Genomic DNA, 15,666 nt, shown 5'->3' with positions numbered 1-15,666 from the left:
TGCCTTCGTCCTTAAATAAGGGCCATCTGTTTGACACCTGTTTTTTCACAGACTGAATGACCTCAATTTTTGAACTCCACACTGCTATTTTGAACATGTCTCTTTCAATTAATGATTCAATTACACAGAAACAGTAGCATGCATGGTCATGCCTGCTGGGTCTGTTGGTTTTCTATTACTCTACTACACCTACTAGTAAATTATTTGCCATGCAGAAATATAATTTATACCAAAAACAGTGATTGATCTAGTTATTGATGTTGGACTGCTATTATTTTGAACACAACAGTATAGCCAGTTAAGTGACTGACCTCAGGTGATAGAGATGAAACAAATGACCGCTCACAGGAACACAGCTAAGGCTGTCAACCTGCTGGAGTACCCCCGTCACCATTTTTCTCTTGGTGTCAGGAAAACTTATCAGAAGTGATTCTTGCAGTTAGAGGAACGAACCAGCAGACAATAATGACACTTTGTGCTCTGGATTGAGAAAAGTACACACTATAGAGGGATAGGCTTTGTTCATATTTCATGTCTGATGCTTACAACCACTTTAGGAGCCAATGATGTGATTGGAGGGCAGAAGCGGCGATAAGGGAAGGAATCACCAGAAAGCAACAAAAATGGTGCCGCCTTCAGCAGGGAATATTGTGCTGCATTTAAAAAATGTAATAATCATAATACTGTATAGACTTCTTAGCAAGCAATTGTTTATTCTTCTGAATGGGGTTATGTGTTTTAGTGGGGTTGAACGTAGGGTTTAATTCCACCTTAAGATTACTTTTTTAATGGTACTCTACACCCTGGAGTTCTCCAGCAATCGCTCGTTAGAGATTGAAGGGATCTTCCATACATCATGGCACAGATGAAGCCAATTTCTACATTACATTTGTGTGGAGAGCACCCTCACTGAACAGAAGTTTAAATGAGAGACTCAAATAAGTTACACCAGCCTGCTTTAAACTATTTCCTAAGCAATGTTCAACTGGTCTGAACCAGAGTAATGGTTACAGCACATAGATGAGAAAATGAACTGCATCATTAATAAAAGTCCCACAGATGAAACTCAAACCAGACAAACCGATCAGATGCAACTGAAGAGGTGACATTTTTTTTCTTCTAATAGTTGTAATAAAATGTAAGAACACCTGTGACGGTGAGGTTAACCATCTTGACTGTGTCCATTAATCTCTTGGTTATAAGTCTTTTTATGGAGAAATATAATGATATGCAGACAATACAACTCACATCATTTTGCATAAGGTCAAAATAGCCTAGCAAAGGTGCCAACAAGCATTACCACTTCTCACGGCAATATGGTTTAAAAATTAGAAAGCTTAAATCGGAACTAAAGTCTCACCATCACAAACTGCGAGCAGACAGGCTCTTTATTGTTGAAGAGACAAAAATTCTCTTCAGCAATAAAACAAACCAACCTGCTTGCTCGCTGTCTTCTCTGGCATAAGAACTGAGCTGAGCTACATATGCGCAACTCACGTTACATCACCAGCAAGGTCCTTGTGTGCCGGGATGACTGACCCTGTGCATGAGTGATGGTTTTGCTCCATTTTAATATTTCTGCTCTATATAGTTAAAATAAGTACAGTTAATTATTTGTGCAGCTTGGCAACTGTGTTATCACTATACAGTGATAACAAATAATGCACAGTGGATGCAAAACACATTTAAAACGTTATTTTTTTCCTTATATAAAACTACAATATGAAATATATCTAAAATCAGTTGACCTGAAACAGTTCTCATCTATAGAGTTGTCTAGTATGAATATCCAAGGTGACAAGCACACATCGAAAATACAAACAAACCCTTTAAGGAGATATTATTATTATACAGGATTTATAAAGTGTCAGCAGTTTGCGCAGCGCTTTACAAAATGAGATATCTGCAAACTTTATTATTACACCCCCACTATAGCACTAATTAACAAGCACAGCATATTTGATATTGACATGTGCTCATTCCAACACAAGCCTGAGTTGCTGAAATGGTGTATCTGGTAACAACAAATCTACATCTAGTGATGTTCTGAGCAACAGGATTTAAGGGAGGCGGATGCCAATACCTGTTGCTAAAATTAATGTGAATCTAAAGCCTAAAATAATCTTAATTTGTTCCCCAACTTGTTCACTCTCTTCCATATCCAGCTGTTCTGGGCTCCCTTCAGCTTGGCAATACATACAGACTGTGGTGGGGCAAATGGCCGGTGTCAAAAAGGAGAATCTTTGTTTAGGCAGAGCGAATGAACTACTGGTCATAACCTGGCAGGCAGAAATATGCTGCAGTGGCGATGTTTAGGTGTTGGCAGCTGAAGGTAGTTCAGAACAACTGGTACATTTACTGCTTTGCTGATATGGGTGGTCATAGGTTAGGATCTTTTTTGTCTTTAGGTCTGAAATTGATCTTGAAACTAAAACCCTGAAATGTCTTTCCCTCTGCACACTGACCACATCCTAACCCCTAAAATAACACAATGTTAAAAAAATCCCTTGTAACATCTGCCTTGAAATAGAGGTTTTTCTCAGCTTCCACAGTAGCCACCTACTGGCCACGTGATCTTAGCCAAGGATGGCCTGAGGGACTGATATGTAGATATAGCTAGCCAAAGAAAAGAGAGCTCTGTCCAAACTTTGGTCTCTTTACCTCAACTAAGATCATGTGGAAAATGCCATGATACCTGCAATGCAATCAGCTGTTTGCAAGTCTGTTTTGTTTAATAACTGGATTATAAACCCAATGTCACTTTTCCTGCTCCAGTTAGAAAATTAAAGCTTGCATTTGGTAGTCTGATCTTTTTATCTATCAGCTTAATTATTAAGAAGAAACAGTAGGACAGCAGATGTGGGTCATGTGTTGGTGTGGCAACATATTGCTTAACAGTGGAATCTTAGCTTAGTGATAGTCTAGCATAAATAAGATTTTTGTGTTCAAAGGCTGCTGGTACCTTGCACCTAATGATGCTCCCAGACACTGCTGGCCAAAATGCTAACCTGCTGCTTTTCCGGTCGTTCTCGGTCCGGCTCAGCTTCTGCTTTGTCAGTCTGTTCCTCAGCCGTGCTGGTGCAGGTTCCCTGCATGGTCCCCTCTGAGCCAAGCACATGGCTAACAATAATATTCATTGCTGGGCTCGCCCCATACTCCTATGGGGTAGCACATGGGTAATTGTATCATTAGAATGAATTAAAAAAGATAAAAAAAAAATGATGAAGCATTGTATTAGTAGCGGATTTAGTAAATAATATTTTTGCTGTGGAACGTGCTGACTACCACATGGAAAGATCTGGTTGTGAAAGGACAGTCCAGTTCCATTATGGAGGGCAGGTTCCAGCAGCACAGGCACAACAGGTCTGGCTGACATCCCAAATGTGCACTTTAAATGTCTGTATGTAAAAACACAACATGCCTGGAGATGTGTGTACTGCAAGACTAGTATTGTATCTAACGTAGTATTGTATCTAACTGGCTAACATGACTAATACACATGAATCAATAACAGCATGCACATTTAATGTCTTCCTATGTATAAAGCCAGTCTGCTTTCAAGTGTGACTATGTGGTAATTAATACTGCATTGGATAAAACAGGTGCTCACCTTCCTCTGCTTGTGCCTTGCACGCTTAGCCGCTCGCGAGCTGCTCACTGGCTTGGTCTCAGAGCTATTAATGAACTGTACTAGGTCTTCTACTTTCCGATGATCAACAACACCGGTTTCCCTTTCTGAGATTTGATCGGGCTTTTTGGGCTGCTCCTCTTTCCTCTTGGTCAGCCTGAGCCGAAGCTTCTCCCTCATTTCTGTGTAGTTCCTACTAGTTGGTGCTGATGGTGGCTAAATGTAAAGGAACAGAGTTAAAGTGTAAGAGCAAAATAAAACGATACATATAGGATGCAGTCCAGAACAGCACTAAAGTGTATCTAAATGTGGACAAAAATGTCTAGAATAAATAAAGGTTTTTTTTTCCCTTTTAGTTTTGGATAGAATGGAGAACAATTAAAAACACTTGTCAGGTTACTATTACTCTCTTTGTTCCTGGGAAGATTTCCCCTCTTTATTTGCTCTGTTTACCAATATCGCCAAAGGTGAAAGTGAAAGGAAATGCCAAATTTTGGGTTGTAAATAGAACAGGAATAGAGAGGAAATCTTCCAGTAAGACTGGCCTGGTCTGGTGGCCTTGGTGAATTCATGGAAAGGTTATGCCCCAAGCTCAGGAATGTAAATGTGTACATTCACTCAGAGTACAATCTGTCTCTGGTGTAGTGTTAGAATGTTAAAAACCATCAAAAATAATGCTAACGTTAAGTGCCAAATATTGCAAAACAAATATTTAATGTATTTGTTAAAGGATAAGTTGACTCATGTTACTGCAGCTCTCCATCCAACCCCCCCACCTTACTGTGACAGCAGGCTGGAAATCTTCTCCAACACGTGCTGACACAATATGAAAACAGAGTGACTGTGTGTGCAAAGCCCCAAGAATTCTGTGAATAGACTACGAGTACCAACAGCCTTTGTAGTTCTCAACAAATTACGCGCTGGTGAGCATCTTCATAGTCCACTGATTCTTCCTGTGCTGGATGGGCAGACAGATACACTGATAGTCTGCAGGAGCCTGACATTGCACCTGCGATCTGCTGATTGCAGGCACAACGCTTTCCAGGCTGTGAAGAAAAAAACAAACATAAATACACTTTAACCTGCAAAAACGTGCATTTATTTATTTAAAAAGTGAACTTATCCTTTAATAATGGATGTTTTTAATGCTGACTACTTTTGAGACAAACAGAGCAGTTTTTTAAGGCAAAAAATCATGTGGTATTTATCTCCCTGTGAATTGACCCCAGGAAGTGAAGGGAAATCTCTCCAATGAGACACAGAAGGCAAATAAAACTGACAAGGCCTTTTTCACTTTGCTAAAATTTGTGTTTTATTTAATGTTTTACTAAATCCTGACTTATCTGATCCTCCCCTTCTTCCAGTATCTCCCTCTTATCTCCTGATAAGACATATCGTGTGGAGTCATTCTGCACATGCTCAATTTCATGTGTATTGCTACAGAGGTTTTTTTCTTGGGAGAGTGCAAATGATCAGCACAGGGACAATCAGCACTGCCCAGACAGAGGTCACAGGTTCTGCATCCTCCTAGAGAAAACTCCTCCTACAAACTTTAACCAGTGCTCTGCTGGACATGGATAGCAGTCACGACTGCTCTAACTGCTGATGAGAAAAGGTATTTAGCAGTTTATATTTACTAATATAATTAAATTTCCATGTTTTATGTACTGTTGGAGACCAGATAGTGAATGCAGGGTCCTGGGTTTAGTATAACTTTAAGGATAGTGCTCATATGAAGCCATTTATTATCATATAATTGTTTTGCTCCTTTAATGAGACTTGTCAATGTGTTACCGGGCACATTGTAACCAGGCATTTTGTGGCATTGGCACAGGAAAGGCTTCTTTCTGGCAACTTGACCATTTTTGTTCAGGTATTGTCGTATTGTGCTCCTTCAAAACACCACCATCTTTTTGAGCAGTAAAGGCTTCTTTCTAAAAGCTTGACCATGCAGCTTATTTTCGTTCAAGCATCGTTGTATTGCACACCGTCTTTTTTGAGAGCAGCCTATATTCCTCTTCAGGGTTACCTGTGGTTTTTCTTTGTATCCCGGACAATTCTTCTGGCAGTTGTGGCTGCAATCTTTCTTGGTCTACCCGATCTTGGCTTGGTATCAGGAGATCCCCAAATTTTCCACTTCTTAATAAGTGATTGAACCGTACTGACTGGCATATTCAAGGCTTTGGACATCTTTTTATATCCTTTTCCATCTTTACAAAGTTCCATTACCTTGTTACACAAACAGTTCTCTTCTCCTCCCATGGGTCAGTATCCAGCTTGCTCAGTGCATCCACGTGAGAGCTAACAAACTCAGACTATATATACACGGACACCAACTGCAACTTAAAAAGCAATTGATGTGGGGAATTAACCTTTAATTGACATTTTAACCTGTATGTGTCACCTTATGTGTCTGTACCAAGGCCAAACATTCCAGAGCATGTAAACTTTTGATCAGGGTTATTTGGGTGATTTCTGTTATCATTATGATTTAAAAAATAGCCAAACAATATGTGATAATAAATGGTTATATATGACCACTATCCTTAAATAAAACGTCTTTTTGCACGATCAGTTATATTTTCTACATCAATGCCATAATTTCACAATTTCTTCCAGGGTATGCAAACTTTTGAGCACACCTGTAAAACAATAAAAGGCTGACAGCAGCTATGGCTGTTAACATGTAGCCACACAACAAGCCGTTAGGGACAGATATCCAAGTCTTGTTGCAGTCCATGTCTAACCGAGGGTAACAGCTCTGTGCAGCTACATGCAAACAGAGCTACTATTCGCATACACCTGTCATTTTAGCCACAAGAATCCACCAATTCTTGCAGCTAGAATCTGGAGTAGGTGGCTAAACGGTCATGTGAAGGTCTTATTCTATCCAAAACAAAGAAAAAGAAATGTTTTTTGTTACATTTTTAATATATTGCTGCTTGCCATTCCTTATATGAAATGGCCAAATTAGTTTTTTTTCAGGCTGTTTTCTTTTCCTCCATTTCCACCTTGTGACCATGCCAGTAACACACTGCCTGTCCCAGAGTAACAACACTCACTTCCTGTACTATAGCGATGAAGGAGCAGTGCTGTTCTCCTGAGCTGCTGCCATGATTTGGACCACAACCACCACCCCTCTCCTCATTTCTATTACATAGGGAGAAGGTGTTTTAGTTTAGTTTATAGATGATAGCTAAGAAGGTTGATAACATTTTCTTGAGATTTCACTGTCCAGGTAGCATTAAAAAAATGGATATCTATCAGAATCACAGGCATTTTTTCTGTACTTAAAAGTGTACAGAAAGTATTCACAGCGCTTAACTTTTGCCACATTTTGTTATGTTACAGCCTTCTTCCAAAATGGATTCAATTCATTTTTTTACTCAACATTCTACAAACAATACCCTATATTGACAATGTGAAAGAAGTTCGTTCCCAAATCTGCAATTTATTAAAACTAAAAAAACACATGTACATAAGTATTCCCAGCCTTTGCCATGACACTCAAAATTGAGCTCTGGTGCATCCTGTTCCCACTGATCATCCTTGAGATGTTTCCACAACTTGATTGGAGTCCACCTGTGGGAAATTCAGTTGATTGGACATGATTAGGAAAGGCATAAACCTGTCTATATAAGGTCCCACAGTTAACAGTGCATGTCAGAGCACAAACCAAGCCATTAAGTCCAAGGAATTGTCCACAGACCTTCAAGACAGGATTGTATCAAGGCACAGATTTGGGGAAGGGTACAGAAAAATGTATGCAGCATTGAAGGTCCCAATGAGTACAGTGGCCTCCATCATCTGTAAATGGAAGAAGTTTGGAACCACCAGGAATCTTCCTAGAGTGGGCCGCCCGGCCAAAATGAGCAATCGAGGGAGAAGGGCCTTAGCCAGGGAGGTAACCAAGCACCCGATGGTCCCTCTGAAAGAACTCCAGCGTTTCTCTGTGGAGAGAGGAGAACCATCCAGAAGAACAAACATCTCTGCAGCACTCCACCAATCAGGCCTGTATGGTAAAGTGGCCAGACGGAAACCACTCTGCAGTAAAAGGCAAATGGCAGCCCACCTGGAGTTTGCCAAAAGGCACCTGAGGGATTCTCAGACCATGAGAAACAAAACTCTCTGGTCTGATGAAACAAAGATTGAACTCTGGCCTGAAAGCCAAGCATCATGTCTGGAGGAAATCAGGTGCCGCTCACCACCTGGCCAATACCATCCCTACAGTGAAGCACGGTGGTGGCAGCATCATGCTGTGGGGATGTGTTTCAGCGGCAGGAACTGTGAGAGTAGTCAGGATCGAAGGAAAGATGACTGCAGCAATGTTCAGAGACATCCTTGATGAAAACCTGTTCCAGAACGCTCTGGACCTTAGACTGGGACGACCGCTCATCTTTCAACAGGACAACGACCCTAAGCGCACAGCCCACATAACAATGGAGTGGCTAAGGGCCAACTCTGTGAATGTCCTGGAGAGGCCCAGCAGGAGCCCAGACTTGAACCCGACTGAACATCTCTGGAGAGATCTGAAAAAGCTGTGCACCGACTCTCCCCAACCAACCTGATAGAGCTTGAGAGGTACTGCAAAGAAGAATGGGAGAAATTGCCCAAAATAGGTGTGCCAAGCTTGTAGCATCATACTCAAAACGACTTGAGGCTGTAATTGGTGCTAAAGGGGCTTCAACAAAGTATTGAGCAAAGACTGTGAATACTTATGTGGGTTTTTTTTTTCCGTTTTTTATGTTTAATAAATTGCAAAGATTTCAAAATGAACTTCTTTCACGTTGTCATTATGGAGTATTGTTTGTAGAATGTTGAAAAAAAAAATTACTTTAATCCATTTTGGAATAAGACTAACATAACAAAATGTGGCAAAAGTTAAGCGCTGTGAATACTTTCTGGATGCACTGTACGTAGCCTGAAAAAAAGAAATGAATGAAGGACTGGTAAACTGCAATATATTACAATTTTGATCTTAGGTTTAGATTTACTTTAACACAGCAGTTTTTTTAAGTTCTCCCTGTAAGACGACTATTACCTCTCAATTCTGCCATTACCTCTCCACTGATTGTAAAAGGTTAACAAGGCAGTAACAATTGCAGAAGTCCCAGTCTCAGTTGCGAATGATCAAAACAGTTGTCAATTAGCAACAGGGGGCAATGACTGCAGTGGATTGGATGAAAGCACAGCTGCCTCTAGTTCACACAGGAGGATGACAACTGTCCTGCAGCATGGGGAGCTGATGGTCACATTTAAAAAAAAAACAAAAACAAAAAAAAAGGCCTTAGTGGGGGCAGAAACTGGCAGAATCAACAGGTGTTTATTGAAAAGTACACAAGGCAAATAAGAGAACTATTTATGCAACTTTAGTATTTGGGTTTGCATACACTAACTAGTTCAACATTTTGAACATCTGCAAAATCTGAAGAGGTTGACACAAGCTCATGACTACAGTAGAAACCTCTGTGCAGCGAGAATCCAGATTTGCTCATTTCTGAGCATCTCCAGATTCAGAGCTGTTAAAATCCAAGCTAGAAAACCCAGTGCACAGCAGAACAAGCACAGTCTGCACTTGACCGACTGGAGCAAAGGGCAGGGGAGACATGAGGAGTCTAATAGATCCCCAATGTCTCTATAAAGAGTACCTGTCACCTGCTCAATGCTATCACATAGGGGGCTTGTTAGCCCCCTTGTGAAAGCAAAGTTAAAGACGTATGGGAATTTAAAAAAATAAAATAAATAAAAACACATACACACCTCTATAATTGCAGTATTGCTGTGACGCTGTAGCTATCCCCAGCTGGCTCTGAGCCTGAGAACCGGGTGATCACATGGCCACTTACCGCTCAGTTCTCAATCTGCTCAGTCACCGCTCTCTGCTCTGTCCCTCCAGCAGTCACTGGAGCATGAGGCTGGGGAAGGGGAAAGAGCAGCTGGCTCAGACTCTCAGTGGCACACTGGTAGGCTGAGCCATCTACCCATCAGGCATCTGGGTGAATCCCAACAGGCTTTAGCCTGCTGTAGATAGACTCTGGGTCACAGGGCATGTGTGCGACTCACTAGAGCAGTACAGCCAAAAAAGCTATTGCCATACTTCTCTTAAAATATTTGCCAAAAAAAAAGTTTAAAAAGTTAAAAATTGAAAAGCATCCCCATTGTCCTGTGCACACACACATGAATGCAAACGCATGCACAGAGAGCACACATGTAAGGGATTCTGCCATACAAGTGATATCCCCATATGGAGAGAAATATCTAGGCCCTTCAATTATGGTTAATTCTAAATTGATGGGCTGTAAGAGTATTTAAAGCATATTTTGGAAACCATCGAAAAAAAATTAAAACTTGGGCCCCTGAAGGTTTAAGTCATAATGTACTAGCACATTATGGCAGACTTCCGTGGACAAGGAGCCCTCCAGCGCAGCGATGTCACCTCCCAGGAGCATCCATCTTCACCCGGTCTTCCTTCTGGGTTTGCGGACTCTGGCTGTATGAATGGCCAAGGCAGCGAAGACGGCACTCCCATGCATGTGCGCGGGAGCCCTGGCACAGAGCTTTGAAGATACGGCATGGGTATGCTGTCCCTTCAGAGCGCATGTGCCAGTGACTTCACCGGCTGCATGCTGTGTGAATATCTTCTAAAAACAGTGCAAGTTTAGGAGATATTCACTGTACCTACAGTTAAGCCTCATTAATGGCTAACCTGTTGGTACAAGGTAAAGAGTGGACTTTACTTCCACTTTAAGAAATGAGCACAGAAAAAATTATAATGGGCCCCAAGGCATGTCGCACTCTTGCATTTATTTCATATCTGTAAATGTATGTTTTCAACTCCTCACCCCTCCATGCCCAAAGAACTCGCAGTAGCAGCAGTCGCAGTATTTGCCCTCTTTCTGATTGGTGGAGGTGGACGTGCTGGAGCTATGTTCTGAACAGCTGTCCTCATCCTGGCTCTCCTCGCCGTCATACTGCTGGTGGTCATACGCACCATTGTTTTCACACCGATGACCCTCACAGTCGGGGTCACTGGAACACAAATGACACAAAAAAGGTAATCTTTTCTACATATATTTGCACAGCTACCAAAACATACTAATGAGTGAGAATCACCAAGTAACATGAAGAATTGTTGCTTTAAACTATGGATACATATCAAAGAGTTTATGGACGTTTGACTCCTTTTAAAGTTAAATCTCGCTTGATGCAAACAAGTTTCCACTTGCCTATTGGCAAAACTATCGCTATTAGCTAGCATACTACCTCAACATTCACCAATCAATATAAACTGCTTCAAGTTTACTCACTGCCATTTATGTACAGGGGGATGGGAGCTCCATAGACTGGCTTTAGAGACTAAACATTGCACAGTGGGGAACATTTTATGTCGTGTTGTTATATAAAAAGGGGTTTGCCTTTATGAATTCCTGTCATAACTGTGGCTAATGAGTACTGTCTCAATGCCAGAAGAGCTGCTTTGATTAATACAAATAAGTACTGTTCTTGTATGTGGAATTGTGAAAAAGGGAACTTTTTATTAAGAGATATTCTGGATACCAACAAACTAAGGCAGAAGAAATGGCTAATAACTTGTGACCTGAATGCTTGAACAGGGGAAATCTGGAGTACACAACCACACTTTACACATTTATCTTAATGGACCTGTTTATTTAGGACGGTTCCCAAAAGATTTTCACAGATTGAGATACAAAAAGTGACGAATGAAACTCTTTTAATACAGTAGGTATATATAGACATCAATAGTATCAATGTTTAATCATGTCAAAACACATGGTGACTGCATTACATACTCGAAATGGTGCATTTAGGGGCCAGGGATTAACTGGCAACCATGCTAATCTCCAGCCTTTTAGGTACCCCTCACCAGTTGCAAGTAGTCTACTGTAGGAGATGCCAGGCCAGTCCACTACTACCAGCTCATAAACTGCTCATTACATGCAATAGAAAGAGAAAAAACAAAGAAAAGGGGGGGGGGGGGGGGAGAGAGAGAGTTGGAGAAAGACAAGAGAAGCAAGGAAAAAAGAAAGACAAAGTCGGGGGAACTCCCACAGCCAATGGTACATTTCAGGCTGGCCATATATTATACAACATTCTTTAAAAAATTTCCTTTAAAGTTACCAAAATCATATAATAGTGGGTCAAACCTAAACACTTTCAATTTGTACGCAATTAGGCAGGCCCATGCACTACATATTTGAAGGTCAATCTAAAGGAAATTGAATAAGAAAATTGTATAATGTATGGAGCAGCTTAACAGGAAAAACACACAAATCATTAGAATATAGCTGCTTGACCACTATTGTTGGTAAAGATGAAAGCAGCTGCCTTATCACTCACCTGCAGACACTAGGCGGGGCACTGAGTGTGCTGTCTGTGGTTGAGGTTGGAGGAGCAGCAGTAGAAGGACAGAAACCTAGATGAGGGTCAACAAACCCAGGTGCAGTGGCAGCTGTCTTAGGGAAAGGTTGGGGATTTATACTGGGAAGGTGCGGAGTGGAGGCAGACGGGTGTGTTGCAGGAGAAAGGGAAGGAAGTGCTGTTAAACTTGTTGGACTATTTCTTGGCGCAACCGGTGCAGAAGGATGCCTATGGTCCTCTTTAATATTGTGAAATACATCACCTAAAATCAGCAAAAGGGGAGGGGGGAGGGAAACACATTAAATTTTGCGATAATAAACACAGAAATCTTATCTAATAAGGAAGAAAAATATTGGTTTATAAGAAGAATCTGTAGAAATCAGTAAACGATAGCCAATTACATTGAACTTACATATTTGTAGTTGGAGGTTAGCTAATATGCAGTTTAATATCTAACAGCCCGAGGTCACTGTCATTTCTTAATTGAAATGTGTTGGCTGACAGAATATTGTGATGGTTTTTGGATTTCGTAGGTATTTAATGGAGAATGAAACCTAAAACATGGTGACCCTATATCTTATAAGCATATCTCAGATGTATGTTAGTTGAAGTATAGTTTATTTGCAGATACACTTTTGCTTTACCCAAAATAGAATATTTGTAGTCACCGTAAAATTTGTTTCTTGGGGTCCACTGATGAACACAGATATCTAACCTTAGGGATATACTGCTGCCTACAGAAGGACTGGACCCTAAGCAAGCAAAACTAGGCCAGACTAGGATAAACCATCCTCTATTAGCAAGCATCTTTTTTTAAGCAAAGCAGTAACTGTATGATCATTAACACAGCTGTGTGAAACCTGAATTCCTCAATCGACTCGAAGAAAAGGTTTAAAAAAAACAGAGTACAAAAATCCGTTTTTCTTTGACCATTGTCCATTGAGGGTCACATGAAGTCTTCACCTTCGGGACATCCAAAAAGTAGTCTGAGGCATAAGCAACAAAGCAAACAAATGCTAACAGTCCCAAGAAAAACATCAGAGAACTGGGGACTGCCTAGAGCTCAAAGAGTACCTGAAGGACTTTACACAGGAAGCTAGCATCCAACAACGCCAAATGTTTGCCTAGTAGTGTTTAGAAAAAGTGAACAGAAGACCAGGTGGTAGCCTTGCAAATCTGGGAAACAGATGCTTGATGCCGAAAAGCCCAAGAAGCATTGACAGATATAATAAAAAAAAAAAATATGCCTTGACAGGGAAGAATGGAACCCAATCCTTGAGACCATAAACTTAAATGATGGTCTGTTTGAAATACCTAAAAATGGTTAACTCATACCGATGTACTATTTACACGATACATCTGGGTAGATAAAATTGGAAGCCATTTTTCTGAAAGAATCAGTGGCTGAGAGAGACTCACAACTCAAAACAAATTCAGATAATGAAATTAAATCTTTTAGTGAAATGGAGTCAGACAGAGGGAAGAAAGAACAAAGACCTTGTTGAGGTCAAAAGTAGAAGCTATCTTAAGCAAGGCAGAAGTCTGGGTCCTCAACACCACAGAAGTGATGGCAACAAGAAATGCTACCTTGTGAGTAGAGAGAAAACCAGATTCAAATCTATTTGGTGTCACAAGGGTACAAATGGAGTAAGTACACAACAGACTCCCTTGTACAAAGTCAAGTCAATCAAGCATTTAGAGGCAAACAGTCTCTGAACAATGTTAGAAAAGTCATAAACCTGACCTTTAATAGTGCCGATAGACCAAAGCAGGAACTCGGTTAGCCAATTGTCTACACCTGGGATGTTCATGGAAGACAAGGCAGGAATGTGAAGTTCTGAAATGAACAGGATCCAACCTACCAACATGGACAGGATCCAACCTACCAAAATAGACAGGATCCAACCTACCTTTCTTGCTGCAGGAAGACTTCTAAGTATCCCCTGATGGCTGATGTATGCCACCATTGTGGCAAAGTCCAACTAAATCAGGATCTGACGACCTTGCAGCATTATGGTCCAATACTGCAGAGACAGCCAGACCATCTGATGTTTCAGAATGTTGTTCTGGAGATAAGCCTCCTCCCACGGCCAAATCTTTTGCACTGACAAGGTGCACAAGACTTCTTCCCAACCCAATAAGCTGGTGTCTGTCATAAGAATCCACACCAGGGACAACATGGTCCTTGTTGCTAAATAAATTAGTCTGTCTGTGGAATTTGACTTGTCTGATGACAAAATATTGCATTGTAGAGGTCTGGAGTGAAACAGGGCACATGGAGCTGCCTCAAAGGCTACCAAGACTCTCAGGCCCAAGACTCTTGTGCAAAAGCATTTACTCCAGTGGAGGAAACACTCTGGCCTGAGTTCTGTGAGACTAAACCCAGACACTAAACCCAATACTGTGAGACTAAACCCAAATGACGTCTGTTCCAGCAATGATTTCTGAAGTTTCAGATCCATCAAACCAATACAATATCTAGAAAGTTACATTCAACCGTGTCTGATGGAAATGGTGCTGACTGTTCAGTGACAAAGGTCACCTGCAGGCTTATCTCTCCAACGTCCAGTTGGGTGAATGATGGATGTGGCACTCCACATGCTAAGACAAGGATGTGCATGCCAGATAATCACAATCAAAGAGGCACTCCAAAAGCTAGGCTTTTGATAGCTGCGCAGGATAGCAGTTTGTAAAACAGGAAAGCTCTAGCAGCTATGCAGAAGAGAGTCCTGGTTTAAGTAGAAAAAAATCTAGGAGTATGGAAAAAAGGTGCTGTTAAAATAGGTAAGACTTTAGCATAGTAGAACTGGAGAGAAGACATGCCCATCCTCCTAGGACACTAGCAAAAGAAAAACAAAACATGTGGGTAATAGGAGAGGCTATCATGAGCTGGCCTACAGGTGTTTTTTGTTTACGAGTGTCAAAATCTCCTTTAGATGACAAGATAAACCAAAGGTGAATGACTTCCCATGTCCCTCAATGGTCGAGAGAAAAAAAAAATGATATACTGTTACTCCCTACACTAATTTCATTCTCACCTATTGAAGAAGGCCTTTTGGATGATACTTTGAACTGGTTGCTACTGGACTGGACTGTGGTGGCTGTGCAAGAAACGGAGGAGGTTGCAGATGAAGTTGCCATGACAACTTTATTTGCTTCTATAAAGGCATCTTGAAAATTATAAAGACATTTCTTCTTGGCAGTGTTTTTTTTCTCCTTTATATCTGGAGCCGGTGTAGTTTCACTACTAGATGCCGTAGGAAGTGCTTCAGGCCTTATTTCAGGAAGTGCAGGCCCTAAAATATCACCCCCTATAAGGTTCAAAACAGAAAAAAAATGAGGTTAGGAAACAAAAAAATAAAGAAAAATTATCTTGTAATTGATAAAAAATGTTGTTTATATTTTACATGTTGTTCCATGTGGGTTATTTACTCAGCAACATACCAGACTGCCAAATCCAGAGATTTGTTCACAGGAACAGGAAAATTAAATTTTCCTATCTTGGTTATCTCCTCTATAGAGACTTGACAGGGAAGGTAGATGTGGAAAATTTAAGGACTACATACTTCATCTTGTCCCCACTTACATTACCATGCACAACCATAGTAAGAAAGGTCTATTAAAGTACATCTAAACCCAAAACAAACAAACAAAAAAAA

At 40.8% G+C, this 15,666-nt stretch overlaps 1 protein-coding gene across 2 annotated transcripts in view; it reads right to left on the bottom strand.

Moving 5' to 3' along the window:
* FAM193A (family with sequence similarity 193 member A) overlaps nt 1-15,666 on the bottom strand; it is a 181,734-nt gene that overhangs the window by 13,499 nt on the left and 152,569 nt on the right. The window contains exons 16-20 of one of the 2 annotated variants that reach the window (XM_089691533.1): nt 15,046-15,318; nt 11,987-12,269; nt 10,471-10,657; nt 3,611-3,844; nt 3,009-3,158 (exon numbers count right to left, since the gene is read on the bottom strand). In XM_089691533.1, the coding sequence (XP_089547659.1) occupies nt 3,009-3,158; nt 3,611-3,844; nt 10,471-10,657; nt 11,987-12,269; nt 15,046-15,318 (1,127 nt within the window). The remainder of the gene's footprint in view (nt 1-3,008; nt 3,159-3,610; nt 3,845-10,470; nt 10,658-11,986; nt 12,270-15,045; nt 15,319-15,666) is intronic. The other variant, XM_089691534.1, reaches the window with a different exon arrangement.

Source organism: Staurois parvus, unplaced genomic scaffold (assembly GCF_062004578.1).
Source record: "Staurois parvus isolate SC_StPar_1 unplaced genomic scaffold, SC_StPar_1.0 ptg000564l, whole genome shotgun sequence".
Taxonomy (NCBI): domain Eukaryota; kingdom Metazoa; phylum Chordata; class Amphibia; order Anura; family Ranidae; genus Staurois; species Staurois parvus.
Note: the sequence above shows the minus strand (reverse complement) of the source record. Positions and strands in the feature narration are given on the sequence as shown.